The sequence below is a fragment of the Schistocerca cancellata genome, chromosome 8 (assembly GCF_023864275.1).
Source record: "Schistocerca cancellata isolate TAMUIC-IGC-003103 chromosome 8, iqSchCanc2.1, whole genome shotgun sequence".
NCBI classification, from domain to species: domain Eukaryota; kingdom Metazoa; phylum Arthropoda; class Insecta; order Orthoptera; family Acrididae; genus Schistocerca; species Schistocerca cancellata.
In genome coordinates this window covers 63,568,962-63,591,276 of record NC_064633.1, presented here as the reverse complement: position 1 = coordinate 63,591,276, position 22,315 = coordinate 63,568,962, and the positions used below count along the sequence as shown (strand labels likewise).

Sequence of the window (22,315 nt, the reverse complement as noted above, 5' to 3'; positions counted from 1 at the left end):
GCGTGAGCGGAAGACGGCCTAACGGTGTGCGGGACCGTAGCCCAGCTTCATGGAGACGGTTGCGAATGGTCCTCGCCGATACCCCAGGAGCAACAGTGTCCCTAATTTGCTGGGAAGTGGCGGTGCGGTCCCCTACGGCACTGCGTAGGATCCTACGGTCTTGGCGTGCATCCATGCGTCGCTGCGGTCCGGTCCCAGGTCGACGGGCACGTGCACCTTCCGCCGACCACTGGCGACAACATCGATGTACTGTGGAGACCTCACGCCCCACGTGTTGAGCAATTCGGCGGTACGTCCACCCGGCCTCCCGCATGCCCACTATACGCCCTCGCTCAAAGTCCGTCAACTGCACATACGGTTCACGTCCACGCTGTCGCGGCATGCTACCAGGGTTAAAGACTGCGATGGTGCTCCGTATGCCACGGCAAACTGGCTGACACTGACGGCGGCAGTGCACAAATGCTGCGCAGCTAGCGCCATTCGACGGCCAACACCGCGGTTCCTGGTGTGTCCGCTGTGCCGTGCGTGTGATCATTGCTTGTACAGCCCTCTCGCAGTGTCCGGAGCAAGTATGGTGGGTCTGACACACCGGTGTCAATGTGTTCTTTTTTCCATTTCCAGGAGTGTATAAGAGTAACTCAAATGTTTCGAATACATATTTTGCCACGTCATGAAAGCACATTCCAACTACTATGTGATTGTTTCTCATTATCTCAGTAGTTTCCGCAAGAAAAAAAAAATTTGGATCTTAAATAACTGTATTTACTTTTTTCCCATAGCTGAATGTTAGGCGAATGCATAATGGATGGCACTCAACATTGTTCAGTAAACCTTTTGGCCGTGAAATTTTCATGAAATTGTTACAATGTGAAAATGTAAAACAGGAGAAAACTTAATATGATCAGACTGTTTCATACAAAGATAAGTTATTTCTCGAATGCGAGAATGATTAACGAAAACAAAACACGTGAAGCTCAAATCGTCCCGTCACTGAACGGTGTAGGTTGTAGTCCTATTGAAAACGATCTTCTGTGTACATGAGAGTTTACAGTTTTGGTTAGATAATGGTATGCAAATGGGTACTTGAAACATTTCTACCAAATAAAACACTTTTTCAGATTATTCAATAACCATTCAAAAATTGGTTTCGTGAGTACCACAATATGCTTCCAGCCAAGATGAAGCCAGAGAATGAAGCGACACAAATTTTATTCCAGTGAAAGAAGTATTGTAACATTTCCCCGTTTAAAAGATAAATTATAAGGACATACCAGCAGTATCTTAGAATTCCGTTACATTTTTTTTTACACTGCGTAATCGACTATTTTCATATACATAGAGATCATGAAAATCTTGAAATGATTAGCAGTTTAACGTTGTCGGCCTACGCGTTCGAGGTCACTATCGATATAGCGGCGCAGCATCACCTACCAGTAAAATGTGTCTGCAGCTCTCGTTGTCGCAATAAACCGCAGGTAATGTGTCAGTGTCACTTGAGCAGACGTGCGCGTCGCAGACATATGCACGAACCATACCGTCAAATCACTGTTTGAAAGACGGCACATTATTGGCATGAGAGAATGTGATCCATCCATCTGGGAAACTGCAGTTCCTGTGGGACGAAACGTTTCGGCAGTGCAAGTGTTATGTGCAGAGTGGTTCACGGAAGGCCGTAGAACACGACGAGATGGGTGAGGTCGCACCACCCAGACCAACCCCCGATAAGATCGACACCTCATACGAATGGCATTGCAGGACACACCTGTATCCTCCTCAGCTCTGGCGCAACATTGGAACAGTGTAACACATCGTACATTATCGGGGGCGACAGTCCGTCACCGTTTGTTACAGCATGTGTCACGTGTGCGTCGCCCACTTCTCCGACTACCTTTGACAAATGTACAGAAACATGTTAGACGGCAATGGTGTATGGAACGACGTCACTGGGAACAGGAATGGCATCAGATAGTGTGTTTGGACGAATCAAGGTTCAGAATCTTTGAAAATTATGGTCGCATGTTGGATCGCCACAGAAAGGAGGTGCGGCATAGAGTGACTGCATTCGCAAAAGGCATACAGCCCTAACTCAAGGCCTTATGTTCTGAGGTGCTATTGGGTACAACCTCAAATCACAGTTGGTGCGTGTCCACAGTACTGTAAATGGTGTGCCTACTGTTTAACAAATCTGTGTCATTTTTAGTCCGATTAATCAGTTCTTGGCACACTTCAAGTCGCTATTGTCTCTGGTCACTTGACAACACTTTTTGAATGAATTTTGCGGGCACTCGACGCATGTTCAGGTCTTCAGTTAAAATTGACTGAACTGCATAGAAACTTAAACTAAGTTCATCAGATATCCCGCATGATCAGAGTGTGCTAAGTCGCGATCTTTCACAACATTTTCATTTTTCTTTTTTTTTTTTTTTTTTTTTTTTGAGGTGGAAGGATGGCCGGACTGTGGTTCATCGTCGAATGATTCGCAAACATTTTTAAATCTGTTGAACCAGACAAAAACATTTGACTGGCTCATACACTTATCTCCAAAAGCTGTTTGTAATAGTTCGTAAGTCTCAGAAGCTGATTTTCCGGTTTTGAAACAAAATTTCACGCAAACTCGTTGCTCCGTTCTTACGTCCACTTTCACGCTGACAGAATCCGGCAACAAGCCCTAACAGACCCAAGCTCAACCATGTGCCACAACGAACTGAATAAAGGAAACGCAGTTCGCTGTCAGAGGGCGTTCAAGGACAAGGCAATGACTCACTGCCCACCCTCTGTGTACCTGCCTGCCAACCAGTAAGCAGAAGCGGATCCATTCTTTAAACTTTCCAGCCACACCTCGTACAACTCTCGAAGAGCTGGCTGCGTAGTGATATGGAAGTGTCGTCTTCGGCGACGATTGGGGAGTGGGGCTGAGCGACACTCCGCTCTGGGGTATGTTCAAGTCTTCAGCAGCCGCGGAGTACGTCCACGCCGACGTCTCTCATTCGTCCCTGCGTCTGGCAGCGAGCGTACTTACGGGTGTTTCCGTCGAGAGGTACCAACTTTGTCATGCTACGTCGTTCTTCAGACGGCACCACATAGTATCCCGTAGCTGGCAATCTCTTTAACAGCAAAGGCCAGAATTCCAAACCTCTCAAGAAAATACTGTGGATAGATGAGAAAATACCACAGCTAGGAACGGACTATAATTATTGTTGTGGACTGACAAGACAGCCAGTCCACAGTGACGGGTAACCGAAAGGCACGCGTACACACGCCGGCTGGCGTGATGTCTCAAACAGGATACGTAATGAATGCTATAAGAAAAGTACGTAGCTGCTAGAATACTTAACTTTAATTCATCCTTGTGGTACATCGCTCTTGATAATACAAGTGAGAGTCTTTAACTACAAGCACTGAAAGGCTAATGGCGCCTTGCTAGGTCGTAGCCATAGACTTAGCTGAAGGCTATTCTAACTATCTCTCGGCAAATGAGAGAAAGGCTTCGTCAGTGTAGTCGCTAGCAAAGTAGTAGTACAACTGGGGCGAGTGCTAGTACGTCTCTCTAGACCTGCGGTGTGGTGGCGCTCGGTCTGCAATTACTGACAGTGGCGACACGCGGGTCCGACATGTACTAATGGACCGCGGCCGATTTAAAGCTACCACCTAGCAAGTGTGGTGTCTGGCGGTGACACCACAATTATATCAATAGTTAGGTTGAAAAAACTTACTTGGGGTGTACAGGACGTGATTAAAATTGCAGCACCATAAAATATCAAATATGAAGAACAGTAGGAAGAAGACAAGATTAAATTTTTAGGTGATTTGGGCACATACACTGCGCGAAATTCAGCGCATAGAGATGTCACCTCAGCAGTGGAGTCATTCCCTGCTACTTCACCTTGCAAGAAAACTCCCACTTGCGTTAAACCTCGAGAAATGTTTCAGTTTAGCCAGTGACTCCGTAGAAGATGGTATAAGAGGGTTATAGTGTGACTGGCCGTACTTTTCTATCCGATTGAGACAATCCGTCCTTGGATTACTTAGTCTGTCTCCAAGTAGGATTCCTTTTACCTGTTTTGCCGAGAAGCTTTCTATCGAAGTTTATGTCCTTCGCAGAAGCAGTATCGGTACCTCGGGTTCCCTGTAAAGTGCAAGTCTACTTCCAGTGATTGTAAGTGATGAAGCGGGAAGCTATATTATTCAGATTAACGTTCAAAAGGGATGCCATTATGATATATTTATTCACTGAACACCATAAGCTGGTAATATCGACAGAATTAATAATGATTAAATGGAAACTAACTATTTCCTGAGAGCATGGAATTACGGCAAAACTAGCTCGGAAGGCATCCTATCGCCGACAGGGGACTATATGGCGCAGCCTGTGGCTCGTACTTACAGTAACCGTTTGTTCATTTTTGTTACCTTAAACATTATTCATTTATTTGTTAAGATGATCGATTTCTGGCGTTGTACATCTCGATGTAAGAAAGTGCTTATGACCTATAACTTCTCCTGATATCTGTATTAGAAAAAGCGACTTTTATCAGCAAATATTTTTTAAGCGGCATTCCTTGCTTCGAGACAGAATAAATGTCCCTTCCCTACGTCCCTCGCTGCTGACGTAGCGGTCGTTCTCATGTCTAGCCACAGCGCCCCACACCACAGTCTTCTGGCAACGCCATATGGTCCACCGCCTCCTTCAGCAAGATGGGAACTAAAATGTTACTCTGGCCTTTGTCCGCTTTGCTCACTGAGTGCTGTATGATATCTGCAGACGCGATACAAAATTGTGAAACTGGGAAATGAGGAAACAAAATGTGGCTTTAACAGAAGGAGCACCTTACAATTTCTGTAACTGAGCCCATAAATAGTACCGTAGTGCTTGCCAACTGGCGGAGTACCAGCCCATTGACAACGTATGACTGCAAACGATCTGGAGAATATGTTGGCCACGACGACAGATGAACCCCGTATGTACTGAGGTAGCGCATGCGGTCTTATTGAATGATATCGTCTCCGGGACTTGGATCACACAGTGCAACCACCGGTATTAATGCGTCAGAGATATAATGCCTGCTGTCCATTATTACCGGCTATGCGGACGAGAGGTGGTCGTATTGCGTACCATCGCTACAAGAGCTGCACCCGTATTACGCAGAAGAACGCAGCCTAGTAACGTTCGTTGTCCTGGTAGCTCCCATATCCTCATACGTGCATCGCAGCGCTGTGCACAGACCGGTGCTTGTCTTGTAAGACGTATACAGTCCCCCCCTGTGTCCATTGTTGTCGGCCGCACCGCTAGAGGCTCGCCTCTCTCTACTGTGACCACAAGGGAAGCCGCAACAATGGTCACCTTGCTGACAATGCCTGGTGGTCCAGACGTCATCGCCCTGTCTGCTGCTAACAGTCCCACTCGTCAACTCAAGATATGTGACGTGGCTGTACAGTAGTGCACGGTCGAGCGAAAGCTACGAACTTACCCTAGAGCCGTGCGGGGCCGTTAAGATCCTGCACGGCATTGGGTACGGCCTTCATGAAACCCTTCGATTTCATATTTGCTTGAGAGTAGTTGCATTCCGAGCAACGCGAGCAACAGTACCGCGGACCGACACGATCTTCTCACGACTAAACGACATTGAAAAAGCCATTTCTGAATGAGTAACCCGCTTTGCAGTCTTTCCTTATATGCAGACTGTACATGGCATCGTTGTTGTGGTCTTCAGTCCTGAGACTGGTTTGATGCAGCTCTCCATGCTACTCTATCCTGTGCAAGCTTCTTCATCTCCCAGTATCTACTGCAACCTACATCCTTCTGAATCTGCTTAGTGTATTCATCTCTTGGTCTCCCCCTACGATTTTTACCCTCCACACTGCCCTCCAATGCTAAATTTGTGATCCCTTGATGCCTCAAAACATGTCCTACCAACCGATCCCATCTTCTAGTCAAGTTGTGCCACAAACTTCTCTTCTCCCTAATCCTATTCAATACCTCCTCATTAGTTACGTGATGTACCCATCTTATCTTCAGCATTCTTCTGTAGCACCACATTTCGAAAGCTTCTATTCTCTTCTTGTCCAAACTAGTTATCGTCCATGTTTCACTTCCATACATGGCTACACTCCATACAAATACTTTCAGAAATGACTTCCTGACACTTAAATCTATACTCGATGTTAACAAATTCCTCTTCTTGAGAAACGCTTTCCTTGCCATTGCCAGTCTACTTTTTATATCCTCTCTACTTCGACCATCATCGGTTATTTTACTCCCTAAATAGCAAAACTCCTTTACTACTTTAAGTGTCTCATTTCCTAATCTAATTCCCTCAGCATCACATGACTTAATTTGACTACATTCCATTATCCTCGTTTTACTTTTGTTGGTGTTCATCTTACATCCTCCTTTCAAGACACTGTCCATTCCGTTCAACTGCTCTTCCAAGTCCTTTGCTGTCTCTGACAGAATTACAATGTCATCGGCGAACCTCAAAGTTATTACTTCTTCTCCATGAATTTTAATACCTACTCCGAATTTTTCTTTTGTTTCCTTTACTGCTTGCTCAATATACAGATTGAATAACATCGGGGAGAGGCTACAACCCTGTCTTACTCCTTTCCCAACCACTGCTTCCCTTTCATGCCCCTCGACTCTTATAACTGCCATCTGGTTTCTGTACAAACTGTAAATAGCTTTTCGCTCCCTGTATTTTACCCCTGCCACCTTCAGAATTTGAAAGAGAGTATTCCAGTTAACATTGTCAAAAGCTTTCTCTAAGTCTACAAATGCTAGAAACGTAGGTTTGCCTTTTCTTAATCTTTCTTCTAAGATAAGTCGTAAGGTCAGTATTGCCTCACGTGTTCCAACATTTCTACGGAATCCAAACTGATCTTCCCCGAGGTCGGCTTCTACCAGTTTTTCCATTCGTCTGTAAAGAATTCGTGTTAGTATTTTGCAGCTGTGACTTATTAAACTGATAGTTCGGTAATTTTCACATCTGTCAACACCTGCTTTCTTTGGGATTGGAATTATTATATTCTTCTTGAAGTCTGAGGGTATTTCGCCTGTCTCATACATCGTGCTCACCAGATGGTAGAGTTTTGTCATGACTGGCTCTCCCGAGGCCATCAGTAGTTCAAATGGAATGTTGTCTACTCCCGGGGCCTTGTTTCGACTCAGGTCTTTCAGTGCTCTGTCAAACTCTTCACGCAGTATCGTATCTCCCATTTCGTCTTCATCTACATCCTCTTCCATTTCCATAATATTGTTCTCAAGTACATCGCCCTTGTATAAACCCTCTATATACTCCTTCCACCTTTCTGCCTTCCCTTATTTGCTTAGAACTGGGTTGCCATCTGAGCTCTTGATATTCATACAAGTGGTTCTCTTCTCTCCAAAGGTCTCTTTTAACTTTCCTGTAGGCAGTATCTATCTTACCCCTAGTGAGACAAGCCTCTACATCCTTACATTTGTCCTCTAGCCACCCCTGCTTAGCCATTTTGCACTTCCTGTCGATATCATTTTTGAGACGTTTGTATTCCTTTTTGCCTGCTTCATTTACTGCATTTTTATATTTTCTCCTTTCATCAATTAAATTCAATATTTCTTCTGTTACCCAAGGATTTCTATTAGCCCTCGTCTTTTTACCTACTTGATCCTCTGCTGCCTTCACTACTTCATCCCTCAGAGCTACCCATTCTTCTTCTACTGTATTTCTTTTCCCCATTCCTGTCAATTGTTCCCTTATGCTCTCCCTGAAACTCTCTACAACCTCTGGTTCTTTCAGTTTATCCAGGTCCCATCTCATTAAATTCCCACCTTTTTGCAGTTTCTTCAGTTTCAATCTGCAGTTCATAACCAATAGATTGTGGTCAGAATCCACATCTGCCCCAGGAAATGTCTTACAATTTAAAACCTGGTTCCTAAATCTCTGTCTTACCATTATATAATCTATCTGATACCTTTTAGTATCTCCAGGATTCTTCCAGGTATACAACCTTCTTTTATGATTCTTGAACCAAGTGTTGGCTATGATTAAGTTACGCTCTGTGCAAAATTCTACAAGGCGGCTTCCTCTTTCATTTCTTACCCCCAATCCATATTCACCTACTATGTTTCCTTCTCTCCCTTTTCCTACTGACGAATTCCAGTCACCCATGACTATTAAATTTTCGTCTCCCTTCACTACCTGAATAATTTCTTTTATCTCGTCATACATTTCATCTATTTCTTCATCATCTGCAGAGGTCGTTGGCATATAAACTTGTACTACCGTAGTAGGCATGGGCTTTGTGTCTATCTTGGCCACAATAATGCGTTCACTATGCTGTTTGTAGTAGCTAACCCGCACTCCTATTTTTTTATTCATTATTAAACCTACTCCTGCATTACCCCTATTTGATTTTTTATTTATAACCCTGTAATCACCTGACCAAAAGACTTGTTCCTCCTGCCACCGAACTTCACTAATTCCCACTATATCTAACTTTAACCTATCCATTTCCCTTTTTAAATTTTCTAACCTACCTGCCCGATTAAGGGATCTGACATTCCACGCTCCGATCCGTAGAACGCCAGTTTTCTTTCTCCTGATAACGACGTCCTCCTGAGTAGTCCCCGCCCGGAGATCCGAATAGGGGACTATTTTACCTCCGGAATATTTTACCCAAGAGGACGCCATCATCATTTAATCATACAGTAGAGCTGCATGTCCTCGTAAAAAATTACGGCTGTAGTTTCCCCTTGCCTTCAGCCGTTCGCAGTACCAGCACAGCAAGGCCGTTTTGGTTAATGTTACAAGGCCAGATCAGTCAGTCATCCAGACTGTTGCCCCTGCAACTACTGAAAAGGCTGCTGCCCCTCTTCAGGAACCACATGTTTGTCTGGCCTCTCAACAGATACCCCTCCGTTGTGGTTGCACCTACGGTACGGCCATCTGTATTGCTGAGGCACTCAAGCCTTCCCACCAACGGCAAGGTCCATGGTTCATGGGGGTTGTAGATGGCATCAGTCCTACCTAAACATACGCTCGCACTGAAATGCTAATTACTAGCGATGTCATGCCAGTTTCATAGTGTTGCATGTCGTCCTCATGGTGTTGCAGTTCTAGTGGCGTGCAGTGTAAGTGTGCTACAGACTGTTTGCGCACTAATGCGTTTTCAGCGACAGCTGCGCCCTTTTCTGCCTTCGCTCTTTCTCACCTTACTGTCGTCTCGTCCTGCTGCAGGCTACGTAGGCATCACGCTCAACAGCGATTGGGCCGAGCCGCTCAACGCGTCAAGTCCCACCGACCAGGAGGCTTCGGAGAGGAGTCTGCAGTTTGGGGTAAGTTTCAGGGGGAAAGAAAGATGTTACCATCTACCTCCAGCGATAGCTACTACCAACTACAGACAAATACAGCGTGAAACATAACTCCACCGACAAAGTGTCAGGGGTGGGTAGTACATCAAGTAAACATGGGCTATAAAACGCATACCTCAGGGGCTATCAACACTTATCTGTAGAAGAGATGTGTCTCACAATGGCGACGATAAACAGGTGCTCATAGCTCTTTAGAACATGTTTACTGGAAACTTTTTCTTATTTTGGTCCGTACTACGACCTCTCAAAGTATATAAAGCTAAAGGCTTTCCTTAGAAGAGATGTGTACGTCATTAGTGAGGATGAGTAAGTGCTCCCACTCTTAGGGTATGCCTTTTACAGCCCATGCATACTAGACACTTTTTTGTTGTTTTGGTTCATACTACCAGCTGTGAAAGTTAGTCGGTGGAGCTCTGGTTCACCTTGTATGTTTTTCTTTCTAATTCTCATTTATCCTGCTTCTATCGGAGCAACAACGCCACATCGGCACGTCAGTGTGATAAAAGATACACTGATGCAGGCACATCAATGATGGTTTTGACTATCAGTACCACTTTGTCCGAGATGTCTGTCGCTTGAGATTTTTTACAATGTCTGAGGATGGAATTGCTTTTAGCTACTCGGGATCACACAATCAGGTAGTCTCCAGCAATGGCTGAATTGAAAACTTTCAACCCACGCATCCCCCCCTCCCTCCCACAAGTCAAAGAACAGTGTCACGAAGCAAAGTATGTAGAGTGTTAGTTCATGGAGAACTGTAAGAAACAAAGCTATCGCAGTCTGTCTTTGTGATCGGACACAATGTTGACGTTCCAGAAAGTTCCGCAACTATTGACGTGGATTCCTATTAGGAGCCTGAAAAGGCCTTGCGGTGAAATGTAACAAATCAGAACATCCACAGGGTCCTACACCACGACATATCCATGTAGCATAGTGATATCCATGTAGCACACTGATGTTCTCATGTTCTCTCCTTAGGAAACGATCTGTCATTTCTCCTCAGGAAATATGGAGGCTTGAATGAGCCATTCATGCTCGAAATCAGCAAGACAGCAGCACCTAGTCTATCAATGAGTATAATATAAGAGACATTATGTAGGAAGCGACAATATGATTGGTGCTTACAAAAAACTGCTAACTACGGCAACCAGCTTGTAATCTCTCTAGATTTTATGATGTTTACGGAATGTGCGGTACTTCAGTGAGTACGACTACGGAGAATTGTCGATTTCTCAAAACGACTGTCCAACGCTTATCAGTCTCCAGAGACCAAAATTTTCTGTCACCCTGTGGACTCTCGACCTGTGGATGCCCACCAATTTTCGACCTCATTCTGAAATTTAAAAAAAAAACAGTCGATGTGATTTTGTAAATAAAGACTGCAGATGCCATCAAGTCTCGTGACCAGATCTAAGTCCTTGAGCTCCACAGAAAAATTCTTTTGTGCATCGGTATCTGTCGTCTTGCAACAACGAGTACTGTCCATCTGATGTGCACAGCAGCGGGCGCCGCACTGCGACACCCTCCTCCACAGTTGCCTCGACACCTTTACATTTTTAGACAACATAGTTGCGTGGAGATAACAGCGATTGGTTTACTTATAATCCGGTTCTAGGCGCTACAGTCTGGAACCGCGCGACCACTACGGTTGCAGGTTCGAATCCTGCCTCGGACATGGATGTGTGTGATGTCCTTAGGTTAGTTGGGTTTAAGTAGTTCTAAGTTCTAGCGGACTGATGACCTCAGAAGTTAAGTCCCATAGTGCTCAGAGCCATTTAAACCATTTGAATTTTACTTATAATCAATTATTGAAATCGACAGTCACAATCGCATTATTTATTTTGTCGCCAATCGGTTTCAATCCGCGATGGGGTCATCTTCAGGGCAATTTACATCATTTGGTCGCTCGTTGGAGTCGTCACCCTGCCTGTGCACGGTTGGTAACTACGCCAACCGGTTTCAACCCCCGATGGGATCATCTTCAGGGCAATTTACACCATTTGGTCGCTATGCATAGTTACCAAGCATGCACAGGCAGGGTGACGACTCCAGCGGGCGACCAAATGGTGAAAATTGCCCTGAAGATGACCCCATCGTGGGTTGAAACTGGTTGGCGACAAAATAATGAGATTGTGACTGTCATTTTGCATAATTGCCTCGATACCGATGTACGTCGCAGAGGAAAGACTGTGGCGCCCATCGCGTTAATCATCTCATCGCTCTTCCAGAGGGGTGTGACAATTCTCTTGGCGTTTTGCAGCACCTTATATTGTCCCGCGTACTGCCTGGAAACAATTTCACACCCCCTCTGGTGAAAGAGTGCAGCTAAAGTTGAGTTGGTAAAAGCTGACCAAACATTCACTCCTCTCTGACGTCCGCAGATCGGCGCCTTCGGACACGCCCTGTTCACGGCGGAGGGCGACTGGCCGCCCGTGATGAGGGAGCGCATCGACGCCAACAGCGCCGCCGAGGGCCGGCCCCGCTCAAGGCTGCCAACATTCACGCAGCAGGAGATCGAGTACAACAGGGGTGAGTATCGTCTACTGTGTTACGTCCAGTTCCTTCGTCGTCAACCACAATACGTGGCGTTTCGAATAGATTCATCCTGTTTCACACAACTGTATCAGCTACGTGAATGAAGATAGAAAGTTTGAGCAAATTTTAGCTTATGTGGGGGACTGATTATGTTTAGGATAACAGATTTCATTTAGAGTTCCTAGAAAATTAGTTGGTCCCCTCTTGCGCAGACGGTACGGTAGGGGAGGGGCTTCCCTTGAGGACGGGCCAGGGCACTAGCCAGGTGTAGCTCTGCAGCTGAAGCTAGATTTCCGCTCTACTAAAACTACCGAAATGTAGAATAACGTAGTAAATGGTAGTGGTGATAGAACTGGCGGGGAAAGAAATGTAAATGAATGTCTACGAGAGAAAACTGGAGCCCACAACTTTCTTTTGTTGCTTTTTTTTTGTTCGGTAATTTGTTTTGCACATAATTAGAACGGGATATCAATCAGTGTTAGTCCGTTGTGTATTATATATCCTTACAGAAAATTAATTGCATTTTGTAATAGAAATTATTTGATTGTGTAACTTCTGCGCTTTTATGTAACCAAAGCGTTTGCTATTGATACAAGTGCAGTTTACACGCACAAACATAGAAAAATGTACAGTAAAATTTTTCTGGGTTTGTGACCGCATTTTCAATATATAAAACTACCGACGTTTCGGTCCCTGTTGCAAATGTTTTTGTTTACACACCCAGAAACGTCGGTAGTTTTTTTTTATGAATTTGGCCAGCTATGGACCGCATACAAGTTAAGATTTATGGTGTTATTTTTTTCCGTTCTTCCCAGTATTCATTTTCTCGTCAACTGCTCGTCTCTGCTCATCTGTCCACACTCTCTTGGGTCGAGGTTTTGGCTCCTCTTCTTCGTAGTTTGCGTTTTCTGTCAGTTGCCTGAAGTAATTCCTGCACGTGTTATTTCTTCTGTAACACCTATTTTGTTGGCGTCTTTCTCTACTACTTCTATCCATCCTACAGTTTTTTTTTCAGCTTACTAACGTAATTAAAAATTTTCTTCGTAATCCGTGTTTCTTCCATTCTTTTTAAATGTCCATAAAATTTTAGCCGTCTCTTCCTTATTGTATCTCTGATCTTTTCTGTATTTTTGTATAAGTTTTCATTTCTCCTTTTAATCCACCTATTTTCTTTGTTTTTTTTTTCAGGACCTAGAATTTTTCTTAGTATTTTTCTCTCTCTTTTTTCTAGTTCTCTTAATTCGCCTTTCTTATTCAGTGTTCGGCAGTCTGATCCGTACGTTGCTTGTGCCCTAATAACTGAAGTATAATGTCTAATCTCCGCTTGTATGGATACTGATTTCTTATTGTAATAGTTTTGTGTTAATTTATATGCAAATTCTAACTTTTTTATTCTTTCTTTATTTGTTGTGTTATCCAGTCCATTGGCTTGGATCCACTCCCCCAGGTATTTGAATCTATCAACCGGTAGTTTTATATATTGACAATGCGGTCGCAATCCGAGAAAAATTTAATTTCATCCATATTTCGCAGCTTCAAACGTGACTGTATTTAATACCTCCAGAAAAATTTTATTGGATGTGACGATGACAGCGGAAGCCTACGTTTATATTAAAAAATGCACATAATTATTGCCGTTATTTTCTGCTCAATAGAACGTTCTTCATCATGGTCAACAGTAAGAGTTTCCTGTTATTACTGATAGATACGAAACTGTTAATGATTAACAGAAACACGTTTTATACAAGTTCGACGAAGTATTGAAGCTACGTTTGATATATTTTATTTTCCTTTTCTTTTTATTTTATCTTTTTTTTTGAGTAAATCGCGTTTTCTGGCGCTAAACGATAAATCTGTATTGTTTTCTTTATTTTTACTGCAACATCCCTGTGTTTCACATTACAAATCAACAATTTTCGAACTAAACTTCGGCAATTTCAGTTTTACCATAAATAGTGTTTATTCTTAAGTAATATGCAGGAGGATAACTACGAGTATGTAGAACAAAAACGTTCTGTAAAATGCATTATAACACCAGGTGCTTATTTCTCCCATTAGTCATCTAGTAGTTATAAACCATCATCCCGGATGTAGGGAACAACAGATTAGTTAAAAGCGTCTTCTATTCCTTTTAAGATCAACAGTATCGAATTATCCAGTGAAATTGTACAGAAACCTGACGTAGTTTGCCACAGAATACTGACAGGCGTATCTCATGTCAAATAGACAGACACCACAGGAGAAACAAGACGAACAGTTACGAGTAAAACTGCTAAGGCGAGCGCTCGCGACAAGCGGGACATCAGGGTTCGAGCTCCGGTCCGGCACAGATTTTCACTGTCGTCACTCCACTCTACAGCTGATGGTTGTCCATGTTCGCAATGGCAAATCCATTTCGTGTATCAAGTGACCAAAGCAAATAGGAAAACTTCTACAGTCTGCACTTACTTGTGGTAGTCTATGGAAGCCTACAGTAGTTCTACAACTTTAGCTCAAGCCTTAACACAATCGCTAATGTCACAGATCTTCTATGCTACACTAACGAGTCTAAAAACGATAGTATTCACACTTATTCCAGTATAACCCATAATTTGACAAGTCAATCATTTATTATTGAAAACGAAATGGGCCACAGGATTATGCTGAAATTGCAACAGAAGCAGCGATTTATTTTCAAACGACTTGCAAGCTTTTTCTTCTTTCTCTTGTTTCCATATTAAAATTAGTTTCATTTGCCAAAATACAGCGATATTTACATAATTTCACCTCAAAAACGTGCTAACACGGTTAAAATAGTGACAGAATGCTGAAACGGTCCGTTACTAAACAAACAATAGCTTATGAAAAGCTCACGCTCTGAATGTAAATAAATGTGTGATTCCTTCACTTATGTTATTGTAAACCCATACTAACTTTGAATGCTATCATTTGTTAAAAACTCGTTGAAGTAGCTCAAGCGTTTTACTAGATATGAGGGATGTTACGAACATTTCATTTTTACTCTTTCATTTGCACGGGTGACCAGAAGTGAGTGCATCACATAAAAAACTTTTTCTCTGGACTGGAAATAGATCTTGCCTCAAATTTAAATAAAAATTCAATATGTTACCTAAATTTAGTTCAGAGCAATGATTGACCCAACACGCACCAAATGCAGACTTATAGTGATCCCAATTTTTCATTGCAAACTAATCGAATTTTGTGCAGTAGCTTATTTAATGTCAGAATATCACTAGTCCTACGACCGTTAACTGAAGGATAGGCACTTCATTGTAAAGCTGCTGAATGAGGCTCCGAGATCAGAGAGGATCATCTGTTCACCAAATAGTTTCCTTCAAATGGTTTGAGAAACATTGCAGAGTAGGCAGCATGCACATTCCGCCAATGCCGTAGTACAGTTGAAGTGGACAGAGGATGTTTCGTTCGTGACGGACAAAGTGCACGGTTCATCAGCTGACAGCAGACTGTGGCGGCCACCCCTTCAGAACCGATGTGTGGACTCTCCCAGAGTCTGAGAACGGGAATACATTTCTGCACAGGGGCCAAGTGTTCTAGTGCGATCTCAACCTTCACAACCGATCAACGTACCCCATCGGACCCAGTACAAACATCCAGATAGTCACACACATCCCACTACTTTCAAGGCACATCTGCAGCTACTGCAGTCACCGCTGCTGCTAGGCAGCGTTCCAGTAGGCCCTAAGTTTTTGGAAAGGGAGGTACGCACACGGAATTGTTCACAAACCATCACAAAAGAGATCAGATTACGTATTTCGTAAAATTTACTAAAATACGACAATTATGAATTAGAAACTGTAAGGGACCAATTATTTTGTGTCACTTAACCTGAAACTGAACACAGACTTTTCTTACCTGACTTATTTCCTCAGGTGTGGAACTTTTCTGAGTTGTGAGATGGGTGTGAAACATTCGCAGAAAAATTTTCAACATTATACAGTATATTTTGAAAGACGTAGACAACCGTGACTCAATTACGAACAGTTTCAGGACAGCTGTTTCAGAGGTGAAACATACACAGGATGATCCACCGAAAATGATCGCTGTTTCAGCGTTTCTCTCTTACCTGTTCCAGGTTTGGATAATTTTAGTGATAAAATGAGATCGCTATTAAACCGGTAACGTTAACCAAAGATATTACATGAAATTTCATGTTTTATCCAATATACTTCATCCATAGCTTGTCAGAAAACTACCTTGCAGTTCGAAGAATCGAATGACATGATAGGTATTTATAGAGAAGATAGTGAAAGGGCTGTAATCTATCCGCATGTTATTCAATATGTACACTCGGCAACCAGCAAAAGTGAACTAATGGGGAATTTAAGAAAAGGAATTGAAGTTCTGGGAGAAGAAATAAAAAACTAAGGTTTCTCTCTGATTCATCCTGTCAGAGATGTCAATGAATTGAGGTTATACGACGAACATCTGAAACAGGAAACAAGGTGATGATGTGCAAATTAGATTAGGAAATAAGACAATAAAGTTAGAAGATGAGTTTTGCTGTTTGGGTTGCATATAACCGATGATGGCAACAGTAATACGTAGACTGGTAACAGTAAGAAATTTTTTTCTGAAAAAAAAATAATTATGTTAACATCTAACACTGCTCTGCACTGGTGCAAGGTTCCCTCGCGAGGTCGCAGCAGCGATCGGACAGTGGTTGCAAGTAACGATTTCCACTTGGTCTTATCACAGCGGGACAGCCGGCCGAGGGCAGAGCTAGGGGAGACAGGTCTTGACCGACAAACCGGGCAGACGCACCTGAAACTATGCCCCACATTGGAGTGCTAAACATATAGTCCACTTTTACCAACCACGTACTTCTATTTTCAACTGCGCTTCCTTTACGCGTGTATGGACTCGTCTGGACTATGGAAAGAGAGAGGCAGCGCGGAAGTTCCTCGCGTTTTGCGGTTGCCTACAAATATAACTTTGGGAGGCTTTTCTGAACTTATTTCTCTAGAATTTACAAGTAATCCCTCGAGGGCGGGGTCGCAAAAGGCCTGTGATCTTTAAGACAGTAGACTCCCACATACGATTTTCTCAGAATGGAACCCAAGGATTATCGCAAAGTGAGAAAGAAGTGGCAGATCAAATATTATCGTTTCTGCAAGATGAATCAGTGGAATGTGTGGTGTCGTGTGCGCTCGACTGTGCGGACAATGTACTTGAGGAGTACAGGGCTATTACAAATGATTGAAGCGATTTCATAAATTCACTGTAGCTCCATTCATTGACATATGGTCACGATACACTACAGATACGTAGAAAAACTCATATAAAGTTTTGTTCGGCTGAAGCCGCACTTCAGGTTTCTGTCGCCAGAGCGCTCGAGAGCGCAGTGAGACAAAATGGCGACAGGAGCCGAGAAAGCGTATGTCGTGCTTGACATGCACTCACATCAGTCATTCAGGACGAAGTTCAACAAAGATCCACCAACTGCTAACTCCATTCGGCGATGGTATGCGCAGTTTAAAGCTTCTGGATGCCTCTGTAAGGGGAAATCAACGGGTCGGCCTGCAGTGAGCGAAGAAACAGTTGAACGTGTGCGGGCAAGTTTCACGCGTAGCCCGCGGAAGTCGACGAATAAAGAAAATTGGCTCATGCCACAACTGGAGACCGACAGCGCCGACTTCATCTTTGAACAGGATGGTGCTCCACCGCACTTCCATCATGGTGTTCGGCATTTCTTAAACAGGAGATTGGAAAACCGATGGATCGGTCGTGGTGGAGATCATGATCAGCAATTCATGTCATGGCCTCCACGCTCTCCCGACTTAACCCCATGCGATTTGTTTCTGTGGGGTTATGTGAAAGATTCAGTGTTTAAACCTCCTCTACTAAGAAACGTGCCAGAACTGCGAGCTCGCATCAACGATGCTTTCGAATTCATTGATGGGGACATGCTGCGCCGAGTGTGGGAGGAACTTGATTATCGGCTTGATGTCTGCCGAATCACTAAAGGGGCACATATCGAACATTTGTGAATGCCTAAAAAAACTTTTTGAGTTTTTGTATGTGTGTGCAAAGCATTGTGAAAATATCTCAAATAATAAAGTTATTGTAGAGCTGCGAAATCGCTTCAATCATTTGTAAGAACCCTGTATAGTGATGATAGGTGCTCAATAAGTGAAAGTGATATTGAAACAGGTGTTGAGCCCTGTAGTTTATCATCATTGTCTGTTGTCACGGATCATGGGCCTAAATACTGGGGAGGTCAGGAAACATTTTGGAAAATCCTCTTTCCTTTCTTTTTATGTGGCCATACCTAGCGTTCCTAACCACCCGCCAGGTTAGCCGAGAGCGCTCATGCGCTGCTACCTGGACTCGGGTAGGCGCGCCGGCCCCCGTTCGAATCCGCCCGGTGGATTAACGACGGCGGTCGGTGAGCCGGCCAGCCTGGATTTGGTTTTTAGGCGGTTTTCCACATCCCCCTAGGTGAATACCGGACTGGTCCCCACATCTCGCCTCAGTTACACGGCTCGCAGACATTTGAACACTTTCGCACTATTCCATGGATTACACTAATCGCAGACAGTTGGGGTACACAAATTCCGTCCCGGGGGGTACGGGGTGGCGGCAGGAAGGGCATCCGGCCACCCCTTCCACTAACATTGCCACATCCGTTTAACCATGCCGACCCTGCCAACCTGCGGGAAAAAGGCAGAAGCGAAAGAAAGAACCTACCGTCCCTAACCACCGCTGCTGCTACTACTACTACTACAAGACGACGACCACCACCACCATAACTACTACTACTGCCAAAGACACTCACTTTTATTTACAAACGAACTAACAGATTGAGCGTTTGAGAGTTGTTACTTGTAACAAGCAAACTCGATGTACCTTCTTCTTCCCGAATCATTCGACGACATCGTCATATCTTCTATCTCGGCTTCCAAGTATTCGCTGTACTGGTTTTTCAACTGACGTCCAAGCAAGAGCTGATAAGCGATCCTGGGCCACACTGTTCCCCAAATACGTTTTTACGCGTTTAAGTCAATGAAAACTCCTTTCAACTGAAACACTTGTTGCACGAATTGAAGCATTTCGACAAAACAGTTTGAAATCTTCTGGAAGATTTTTATCTACCCCGTTCTCAATCATTCATTTGCTAACGTCTCCTAAACTGACAGAGCGCAACTGCGAGCGACTGAAAGACACACCACAATGGGTGCTGAGAACTAATGGCGAACTGAGCATGTAGGCATACCTACGCCTAATATAACGAAGCATCGCCTAATATAACGAATAGAAGTTCATCACCATGTGAAAATCTTGTTTGCAGCTGTGTTACAATATTGTCCAATACATCCAAGTACACCTGTTTGAATTCTCTGTCGGGAATTGCCGTGCGTTTGGAAGACTGGTGGAAGAAATTCTTACAGGTATTATACAAGAACATCTCTGCCGCAAAACTAAATTTAAGGAGGGTAGGACGTCAAACGGGCTGACTTGGAGCAGGGGAGGCACCAGAGGACATTTTAATTTCCACTGTCTATACTTTTACAAGTAAATTCATAAAACTATGTCAGCATGACCGGGAAGGATTTAGGATTCACACTCGTAGCAGCGGAAGTTCAAAAACATAACAAAATAATTTTTTTACGTGTGAAATTTCATCATTTTTTCACTTATTATTGGCTGATGTTTGCTATAGGTACACTTTTCTTCATGAGTAAGAGACTGTTCGATGAATTTTGCACAGCATGCAAACCATACTTACAGGTGTCTGAAACTCTAGAATCTATTTAATTTGTGAAAAAATGAATGAGCTGTTACGTTTTAAACTTTATGTTTAGGAAAAAAATCAATTTTTTTAGTTCATTATCTCAATTTTTACCACAGTTTTTAATAGATTTGGAAAATTCTAGAGTTTATACACCTGTAAGTATGGTTTGTGTGCTGTGCAAAATTCATCAAAGAATCTGTCTTATTTGTGAATAAAAATGTACCTATAGCAACAAATGCAGCCAATAGTAAGTGAAAAAAATGATGAAATTTTATATCTAAAAACAATTATTTTGTTATGTTTTTGCACTTCCACTGCTATGAGTTTGAATCGTGAATCCCTCCTTGTCGTTCTGACAAAGTTTTATGAATTTATTTGTAAAAGTATAGACAGTAGAAAATGAAATGTCCCGTGGCGCCTTTCCTGCTTCAAGTCGGCCCGTTTGACGTCCTACCCCCCTTAGGAAATTCTTACTGGTGTTATACAAGAACAGCTCTGCCGCAAAACTAAATTTCCACGACGTGTAAAACAGTGTGTAAAAAGAGCTTGGAGGAGGGGGGAGGGTGGGGCAATTTCACAGACCTTAATTTGCGGCCCATTTAAGTCTCCCTATTCACTGCACACGCGACAACTAACATTAAGAGAAACCCTGAGGGACAGTACCACAGCTGCTGGCCTCCCGCGCCACCGAAGCGCACCACTGTATGTCTACGACAGCCTCCATCCCTTCTCCTGTTCGTATAGTGACGTCAGGTTACAATGGCAACCCAGCGTTTGCAGGCGGCCTGGAAAGGTTCTGGCCTCCCGGCCACGTGCTTCGCGCCTCCAGCTGCTTTCGCATTTTGAGTTGCTCTTTAGTCCCGAGGGTTTAGAAGAAATGCTGACGAAGGTGCATAAAGGTTTACTGTAAAAGCAACTATTCCTACTACTACTACCACCACCACAGAAAAGTGAGGAGGTCCAACCCCCCTTGCCTCCTCTGATCAGCCGCCACTGCTTGTCCAACATGGAGCCACAAGTCTCGTCTCTAGTCAAACGTAGCAAAAAGAACATTTGTTGTCCGAGGGGCGGGTACTGAACTAATTACATACACGGAAGATCATCCACAGCATAGTAAAAAAACAATTATGAACAGTTTTCGAATAAGATTGTAGCAATATGACCGTGTTGTGCATAAGAAAACCTACGGATATTCAAGGTAGGACAAGGCACACTTGTTGCAAAGGACCGGTGTTTGAGCATTTGAAGGACGATCGATAGGTTGTGTATGACTGTGATCTTCTACGTTATGAACAACAGACCGCACGCGGCGTAGGTTACAATGATTTGAAGGGAAGCAGTGGATGGTTGCATAACTTCAAACAGAACTACAGAATTGGAAGACGTAAGATAATGAAATTTCAAACGAAGCGTCGAACTGATGATGCACGGCCGGCCGGGGTGGCCGAGCGGTTCTAGGCGCTACAGTCTGGAACCGCGCGACCGCTACGGTCGCAGGTTCGAATCCTGCCTCGGGCATGGATGTGTGTGATGTCCATAGGTTATTTAGCTTTAAGTAGTTCTAGGGGACCGATGACCTCAGCAGTTAAGTCCCGTAGTGCTCAGAGCCATTTTTTGATGATGCACGGCAAACTGCGGAATCAGCCCGAAAATTTGTAGGTGAGATAGACAAACTTATCCCATCGTTCAGCAAGGAGCTTGTTTTCAAGTCCGAACAATCGGAGTTTGAAGAAGAAATGCATATCAAAGAAACCCTGTGGATTAGAGAAGCCAAGACAGCTGTACCTGGACCAACTAACATCAGTATCTTGATGCATTTGTAGACAATTATGTCGACTGTTAATCTGCATGGTAAAGTTATTTATTGTACAGCCAGAGGTTGGAGGTGCTCTGCCTCCTACGATTGTTTGTCGTGTGTGTGGTCTTGCAAGGGCAGTAGGGAACATTTAGGTCACAGCAAGCACGAGAGGGAAAAAGGGGGGAAGAGGACTACAATTGTGCTATATTGGCGGATACAGAAAAACCTCAAGGAGGGGCCGCTAAGGATGCCTTGAGCTACCTATACTTTTACCGCAATAAGAAATAAAAAGTCACATGCAAAATTTAAGAAAGTTTTATTTAAACTGATTAGTACGGCGGTGCGGGTCTCCCGCATCGTTCACCAACGCTCTGCCAAGAAGCATCTGACTTAATTTCCATTTCCATACACATATACAAGACAATGCCATCTTATGACATACGAAAGTTACAAATGTGGTTCTCTTCCATAAATGATGAATTCTACGCGCCTATTCCCCCTGGCAAATTGGTTAATTACATCGTCAATAGGACAATCAATTTAAGTAGCTTCCTATTCGGCGAATAGTACGTATTTATAACACTACGTATCGAAGGTCCTCTGTGCAAGAAAACAGTAGAATATTCGCTTCTTTTCTCGAACAAATGCCGGACAGATTAACGTATCGAGATCACTAGAATGGCCGCGACTTTTCTCGTAGGTATGTGTTAGCTATATATGTGCCAAACAGAAACGCATAAAATACGATGACGCGGACGCGCGTGCTACATAGAAAAGTACAGCTACTCGATAACTCGATTTAGTCGAGTCTACTGACGAAAGAAACGAACGAATAGCGTGCCGGCTGATTGGAGGGGGCGGCGGCGCGGGTGGCAATGCGGCC

General features: G+C 43.6%; 1 protein-coding gene across 1 annotated transcript in view; it reads left to right on the top strand.

Annotated features, from left to right (window-relative positions):
* LOC126095242 (myrosinase 1-like) overlaps positions 1-22,315 on the top strand; it is a 79,295-nt gene that overhangs the window by 39,260 nt on the left and 17,720 nt on the right. Inside the window, exons 6-7 of the mRNA XM_049909994.1 lie at positions 9,213-9,310; positions 11,728-11,875. Of these exons, the coding sequence (XP_049765951.1) occupies positions 9,213-9,310; positions 11,728-11,875 (246 nt within the window). The remainder of the gene's footprint in view (positions 1-9,212; positions 9,311-11,727; positions 11,876-22,315) is intronic.